At 38.2% G+C, this 8,566-nt stretch overlaps 2 protein-coding genes across 2 annotated transcripts; both read left to right on the forward strand.

Moving 5' to 3' along the window:
* The first annotated feature begins 307 nt into the window (after nt 1–307).
* LOC140275025 (ladderlectin-like) lies at nt 308–1,176 on the forward strand. Its single transcript, XM_072370417.1, has one exon. It carries the CDS (start codon nt 381–383, stop codon nt 900–902), a length of 522 nt encoding a protein of 173 aa, XP_072226518.1. The 5' UTR covers nt 308–380; the 3' UTR covers nt 903–1,176.
* Nucleotides 1,177–5,855: 4,679 nt separating this feature from the next.
* LOC140274717 (ladderlectin-like) lies at nt 5,856–6,335 on the forward strand. Its single transcript, XM_072370085.1, has one exon. The coding sequence runs from the start codon at nt 5,856–5,858 to the stop codon at nt 6,333–6,335; it is 480 nt and encodes a 159-aa protein (XP_072226186.1).
* The last annotated feature ends 2,231 nt before the right edge of the window (nt 6,336–8,566 follow it).

An 8,566-nucleotide genomic window follows, 5' to 3' on the forward strand; every position in this document is an offset into this window, starting at 1 on the left:
CGTGTGTGTGTTGTGTGTCATTTTAGGGGAGTGTATCTTATAGTAATGCTGTTTAAAATGCACATATGTATACAAAGCTTCGCACTGCTGGATTGTTGTTGATGTGTAATTGCATGCCTGTGTTTCTGCTGAAAAAAAGGCTGAAAGTTGACTGAAAGTGGCACAGCAGTGTTTGTTGGCTCATGTTCAGATATTGAGGTGTTGCATACAACAGGATTTGGCCAATGATAAGACATGACACTGCAGACACCCTCTCTGAAGGATATAAAAGAATCAGCCTGTCATCTGTCTCTACAGGACTGCTGGGAACAACCACCAGTGCAAACTAATTCCAGCAATACATCAAGACATCTTCAAACAGAGATACGTAAAACGTCAACATGAAGCTGTTCCTCTTCTTGCTTTGTCTGGCTCTGGGTGCTGTATCCGCTTCACCTGAGAAAGAATTGGCCCTACAACGTAGCAGCTGTCCACAGTTTTGGTACAGCTTTAACGGACGCTGTTACAAGTACATCGCCACACAGATGACCTGGATTGATGCAGAGCTGCACTGTGTATCACAGGGAGCCAACCTGGTATCTATCCACAGTCAGGAGGAAGAGAATTTTGTCAAATATCTGATCAGAAACTTTGATCTTGCTGAGGGAGTCAACTGGATCGGACTCACTGATGCTCAGAGGAATGACGCATGGTTGTGGTCTGATGGCTCTAAAGTCAACTTTAGGTTTTGGAATACAGGAGAGCCAACCAACTCTGGAGGGTCAGAAGAATGTGTCCACACCAACTGGGGCACAGATAAGAAATGGAATGACAAAGACTGTTCATTTAAATACTCTTTTGTCTGTGCAACTCGCAGCATTTGTCCACAGATGCAGAGTTCTTCTGATTCCATTCTGACTTAATATGTGTTGATTTGGAGAGTTTAATTAAACCTGTGAAACAAAGATGCAAACTGTTCAAGTTCATGTTCAAATTCTTTTAAATTAAAACCTCTCCAGTTCATGGGAAAAATTTGAATAATCTCAAAATGTTATTTTTTCCTACTTGATTCACTGAGAACTATAAACACATCTGATGTCACTAACCTGTAAAATGTGTTTAGAAGGGATGTCGAGAATAAAGTTATTTGAGAAGAAAATATTGAGGCCTCCCATTCTCCTCTTCTTTGTTCTGAATACGAGACAGCAGATACATCACATTGCTAATAATGTCATCAAGATCTGTGTCATTTCATAAATCAGTATTGATTTATGTCTGTTGCTGATCTAAAACTCTAAAGAATAAAAGGCTTTGGAAAGAGCACATTGGTGGAGTTTAATTGAGTCAATAAGCTTAAAATGTTTTTCTTTTCTTTTTTTGAATAAAAAAAACTCAAAGTTTATGGCAAAAGACTTTTCAGATGATGATACTGCACCTCTTATTTCATTTACACCGATCAGCCATAATATTGACCCCCCACCTAATATTGAGTAGGGTTCCCTTCTTCTGCTATAACAGTCCTGACCTGTCGAAACATGGACTTTACCAGATATTTGTCCACTGATATAACGCTGATGCTCACTTGTCCAGTGTGGGAGCTTATGCTTGAGGACACAGGTCAGCATGGGCACCCAGTCTATCAACACCTGCATGAAGTCTTCACTTTTGGCAAAATATATCCTACCCACAGCCAGGTGTTAATGTGACATGATAATCAATGTCTTCTCAGTTGTCATTATGTTATTGTAGCGTGGTACAAAGTGAAGTTGTCCTCCACTACACATTTAATTTGAAAGTCTTTTATTTTTGCAAAAAGCCAAAAGTATATATTATTTATCGCGTTACGCCACACACATCTTCACACTCAGGTGTGTGTTCCCGTTCTCCCAGCGTATTCACACAACACAGAACAATTATGAACATCTGCACAAAACATCCAAACAATAATCATGACTGTTATATTGCTATTCCAGACCAGTTGTCTTATTTTGTACATTCAATATCAATTTGTTTCTCCAATACACAATCAGCCATTCATATCTACCAAAATTACCACATTAACGCAATCAATTATGTATCTATCTTAACTTATTTATTTACCTATTAACAATACGCGAACAGTCCGGGCTCTTTACACCGGCTCATAGCTTTCTCCAGCCTTGTGCTTGCTTGCGGTTGCTAGGCAACGAGTACTATCAACTGATAGCCTATTTCCGGACCGTTAGGTTTTATAAACCAGTAAAGTTTATGAACAATATGATATAAAATCCAACAGAGACCATAAACTCACACTTAACACATTCACCCATCAAGCACACAATTACGCGTTACGCCACACACATCTTCACACTTCACACGTGTGTTCCCGTTCTCACAGCGTATTCTCGCGAGATTTCCCTTGTCCCTGTTCACAGTGTAGTGAACCCGCCCTCTGCTGGTGAGACTTAGACACTGCATCACCACATTTGTCAAACAATAAACGAACCTTTCCCGACCAGACCACACACAGACAATTTTCAACACACTCATGACCTTATCTTAATGCAAGTAATATTAAACATATAAATAATAACAATGTTGGTATATCACTGATGGCTCTATATACCACATTATGACGGAAGGTTTTATTTACTTCATACATGCATCACTTTTTTTTTATACAATCTCTTAATGATGAGCATATCAGGGGCTATCTGTGGTTCAGGCCACTTAAACAAATGGAGGGGATGAACTACTGATCTTACAACTGGAAGGCAATGCCTCTACGCCTGAGCTCTGGCAAAAACACTTCTGACACTGCTTGTTTCTTTTTAGTTTCATCGTAGTCCTTTTTGAACCATGGTTGATGTTATTTTTTCACTTTTGTTTTTTTAAAGGATTGTTTTTGTTGTTGCCTTTATTGGCAAGTTGCTCAATAGGAAATAAATGCACAAAGAGAGAGAGAGAGAGAGGGAGGACATACAGCAAAGGACCCGAGTTGGGACTTGAACTGCAGACAGCTGCATCAAGAAGCCTCAGACTGATGAACATCATGCTTGCTTATCATGCTTATTCTCATGCACCACAGTAGTTAACTACGCTCACATATATGCATATGTCATGATTTATGTTTTGATTTATGTCTTGTCTCGTCATTTCGTGTTTTATTTTGAAATCACTAACATCCTCTCGTTTCAGGTTCATTGCCCTTCCTCCTGTGGTAAGTGTCTGATTGTCTTCCCTGATTCCAAAGTGTTTCCACCTTTTCTCCATGGCTCCTCATGTATTCATCTGAGTCCGAGGTCCCTGACAACATACATATGTACAAATGAGTATGTGAGGCAGCTGCCAAACACCATGGCCCAATTTTATCATATTACAACCACACCTGTGCTATTAATTTGTAGAATCATATGTATAGATGTCTGTTTTGTTATTGTCATTATCATTAATGATAATAATATAATTTAGATAATTCTTGCTATTATTATTTCCACTGTTAATCCCTTGAACTGTGCCGTCTGCATAATTTATTTTTCCCCACACAAACATACCCATAGACACACACACACTCACATACACACTTGAAAGAAACACCTACACTCAGGGGTCACTTTAATCTCTTTGTTTAAAATACTATTAATATTTATTATTATCAATTTTATTTCTCTGTTCCTTTTCATTTTTTTGTTTGATTGTTTTTATCTTTTCTGTTGTTGGTGTTTTGTAAAACTCTTCCCTCTCGATTGTCACATGTGTGTTACTGACACTTTTCACAAATAAAAGAATATTTTGAAGAAAAAAATAGGAGCCTCAGCCTCTGTATATGGGATGTCTGCTCAACCAGCCAAGCAAACCGGAGCCACTGGTTGAGGTTTTTTTAACCCGAGAGATGCTAGTTTTTATTGTCTATATGCTACTTTAGAAGTTTGGACACATGTAATTTGCAGGCCAGTTGTTGTTTGATTTTTTTTAATGATTAAGTTGATCAATCAATTTCTAATATAACAAATATGTATTTGCAATAAGAATACATAATAAAGCTCATCCCCATCGCAAAGTCCTCAGCAGTTTCAGGCCTGAATGACTATCGGCCGGTGGTTCTCTGATAGTTATGAAGTACTTTGAGCTGCTGGGGATGGCACTCATCCAGGACAACAGTGACCTCAAGTGACCTTGTTTGAAACTGATTGCACCAAAAAAGCTCTTTTATGACACGATAAAGATGGGATTACGTGTGAAAACAGATGATAAATAGTCCATGCTTAATAGAGCCTAACATCCATTTCTCCAAATCTCTTTACAACATGCTGTCTGTTTTTGTCTTTGATTTCCTTATTTTTGTTCATTTCAGTGGTGCTGAAATTTCAGCCAAACCCTACCTTTTTACATTAGTGATGGAATTATTATGCCTTTTTGTTCCAACAGATAATACAAAGTTTTTGCTGCTGAAAAATTCATCTCAAAACTAATTTCTGTTGTTGTAATCCTACCGCTAAGAAGGGTAGGTCCTAAGCACCATGATGTGCAATGGTCCTATTTTACTTTACACTTAAAATACCTTCTGAGGGATTCAAATTGAAACATTTAGGATAAAACAATAATAATAGCATCTTGCTATATTAAAAGATTGCAATCCTTTCAGGGTCTGTTATTTTATTTAACCCAAGAGCGAGCCATCATTACTGTAACTCAAATAGGAAAACTGTCTATATGAATGTTTACTAAATCAACAAATGATGATAAAACAGCAGCGAAGAAGATAATAATCAGGACTCTTCGCTCCCAGCTTGACTCCCTGCTTGTCAGACTCTCCCACTGGATCCCAGACATGGTGATCTGGCCAGACAAGCCCCTCTCTTTCAGTCAAAGATCAACCTAATGATGGAATTATTTTCAGAAGGACCACCAACCAGAAGTAGTATTTCTGACAATGGATCTGTTGAACTTGAACTTTAGTTGGTAAAATCTGGGAAACTGTTTTAGGAATGTTTGTGGATATGTTTGTGACAGTAATGCTGATAAAACTGAATTGCTCGACAGAAAAGACGTTGGAAACTTTGATTAGATCAATGAAAATAAATATGCTAAAATCAAATTTGAATTAAAATGACTGAATATTACGTTTTATCAGACATCAAGGTGATCGAACAGCGTTCTTTGGCCAATGTTCAGATATTGTGTTGTTGTGTAGAGCTGAAAGTTTTTGGCTAATGATCTCACTGCTACAAGTACTGAATAGCCTTCAGGTGCTCTCGGGCAGTTTTAGGCCTGAGAATGTACATATTAAAAGTTGGCATACAGCAAAACTCATCGGAAGCCCCGATATATGGAAATAGTTCATATTCATCTTCTTCACGTTTATCTAACAGAGGTTGTACTTACATAATATAATTGGCCAGTTATTAGTAACATAAACAGGCCAACCACTGTCCATGTCATGTTCTTTAGGCTGTGATAAGCAACATGTGTGTGTGACTGTTTTTTTAGGCGTGTATCTAATGTGACAGACCTATCTGACAAGATAGAGAAGCTTCATCTAACCAAGTTATTTAGTCCAGTTATGCTTTCTTAAAGTTCTGGACCATTCAAGAACATACATTGCGTAGTATGAGCAGAGTGGACAAGTACAAGATAGGAACATAGATTGTTTTTAGAAACATACAGAGTATGAATACATAATGTCTAAGAACAAAGCCAATCTCAACAGAAAAATTATATTAAGTGCACAGATTAATGATAAGATACCAAAAGTGGAGACGCCCTCTCTGTGTGATATAAAAGAAAGCAGCCTGTCACCTGCCTCTGCAGGATATTTGATGATAAGCATCAGTACAGATCAACTTCAACAAGACATTGACACCTTGTTTTAATTACAGACATAAAACTCCATCAGGATGTTGTTCCTCTTCATGGCTGCTCTGGCTCTGGGTGCAGCGTCTCCTTCAGATGAGAAGGAAATGCTGCTTTGGCAAGGCTGTTGTCCCGAGTCATGGTACAGCTTCAATGGCCGCTGCTACAAGTACATCGCCACTAAGATGACCTGGATTGATGCAGAGCTGCACTGTGTATCACAGGGAGCCAACCTGGTATCTATCCACAGTCGGGAGGAAGAGAATTTTGTCAAACACCTGATCAGAAGCTTTGATCCTGCTGACGGAGTCAAATGGATCGGACTCACTGATTGTCAGAAGAATGGCGCATGGTTGTGGTCTGATGGCTCTAAATTCGACTTTAAGTTTTGGAATACAGGAGAGCCAAACAACTATCAAGGGTCAGAAGACTGTGTCCAAACCAACTGGGGAAAAAACAAGAAATGGAATGACATAAAGTGTTCATATGAATACGCTTTTGTCTGTGCAACTCGCAGCATTTGAGTTCTTCTGATTCCACTCTGTGATTTAACATGTGTTGATTTGGAGAGTTTAATTAAACCTGTGAAACAAAGATGCAAACTGTTCAAGTTCATGTTCAAATTATTTTAAATTAGAAAGTCTCCAGTTCATGGGAAAAATGTGAATAATCTCAAAATGTTATTTTTGCCTACTTGATTCACTGAGAACTGTAAACACATCTGATGTCACTAACCTGTAAAATGTGTTTAGAAGGGATGCTTTCTCATGTAACTGTGCAATAACATCATTTTATCGTTATCTGCTTACATGTTGCTACGATGATGAAAACAAACAAATAAAACTTAATTTGTACCCACTTGGGTTCATGAAGTTTATATATGATGTGACCATTGATACATGAACTAAAAGATTTACTCCATCACTTCCACTCGTTTAGGATCAGATTATAAAACAGGAACTGTTCTTAAACTGAAAGACAAGTGAAGTAATGGAAGGAAGATGAGATTGAGAATAAAATTATTTGAGAAGAAAATATTGAGGCCTCCCATTCTCCTCTTCTTTGTTCTGAATACGAGACAGCAGATACATCAAATCGCTAATAATTTCATCAAGATCTGTGTCATTTTATAAATCAGTATTGATTTATGTCATTTGCTGATCCAAAACTCTAAAGAATAAAAGGCTTTGGAAAGAGCACATTGGTGGAGTTTAATTGAGTCAATAAGCTTAAAATGTTTTTCTTTTCTTTTTTTGAATAAAAAAAACCTCAAAGTTTATGGCAAAAGACTTTTCAGATGATGATACTGCACCTCTTATTTCATTTACACCGATCAGCCATAATATTGACCCCCCCACCTAATATTGAGTAGGGTTCCCTTCTTCTGCTATAACAGTCCTGACCTGTCGAAACATGGACTTTACCAGATATTTGTAGGTATGCTGTGGCATCTGACGTCAAACTGTCAGAAGATGTTCCTTTTAGTCCTGTAAGTTTTGAGGTCGACACATGATGGATCAGACTTGTTTTTCAGCACATAACAAACTACTATCAGGGAGTATGGTTTATCTGGTCAGCAACAAAATCTAGATTGATGGTATGTACAAATGTAACATCCACATAAATGGCAATACCCAAGTTTTCCTTGCTGTAACCTGGACCTGGCTATCAAAGTCATGTGATAGAAGATCTAGTTCATCAGACCTGGGCGCCTTCTTTCATTGCTCCACTGATATAACGCTGATGCTCACTTGTCCAGTGTGGGAGCTTATGCTTGAGGACACAGGTCAGCATGGGCACCCAGTCTATCAACACCTGCATGAAGTCTTCACTTTTGGCAAAATATATCCTACCCACAGCCAGGTGTTAATGTGACAAGAGAATCAATGTTTTACTTCTCAGTTGTCATTATGTCATTGTAGCGTGGTACAAAGTGAAGTTGTCCTCCACTACACATTTAATTTGAAAGTCTTTTATTTTTGCAAAAAGCCAAAAGTATATATTATTTATCGCGTTACGCCACACACATCTTCACACTCAGGTGTGTGTTCCCGTTCTCCCAGCGTATTCACACAACACAGAACAATTATGAACATCTGCACAAAACATCCAAACAATAATCATGACCGTTATATTGCTATTCCAGACCAGTTGTCTTATTTTGTCCATTCAATATCAATTTGTTTCTCCAATACACAATCAGCCATTCATATCTACCAAAATTACCACATTAACGCAATCAATTATGTATCTATCTTAACTTATTTATTTACCTATTAACAATACGCGAACAGTCCGGGCTCTTTACACCGGCTCATAGCTTTCTCCAGCCTTGTGCTTGCTTGCGGTTGCTAGGCAACGAGTACTATCAACTGATAGCCTATTTCCGGACCGTTAGGTTTTATAAACCAGTAAAGTTTATGAACAATATGATATAAAATCCAACAGAGACCATAAACTCACACTTAGCACATTCACCCATCAAGCACACAATTACGCGTTACGCCACACACATCTTCACACTTCACACGTGTGTTCCCGTTCTCACAGCGTATTCTCGCGAGATTTCCCTTGTCCCTGTTCACAGTGTAGCGAACCCGCCCTCTGCTGGTGAGACTTAGACACTGCATCACCACATTTGTCAAACAATAAACGAACCTTTCCCGACCAGACCACACACAGACAATTTTCAACACACTCATGACCTTATCTTAATGCAAGTAATATTAAACATATAAATAATAACAATGTTGGT

Source organism: Leuresthes tenuis, unplaced genomic scaffold (assembly GCF_036924035.1).
Source record: "Leuresthes tenuis unplaced genomic scaffold, fLeuTen1.0.hap1 SCAF_18, whole genome shotgun sequence".
Lineage (NCBI taxonomy): Eukaryota > Metazoa > Chordata > Actinopteri > Atheriniformes > Atherinopsidae > Leuresthes > Leuresthes tenuis.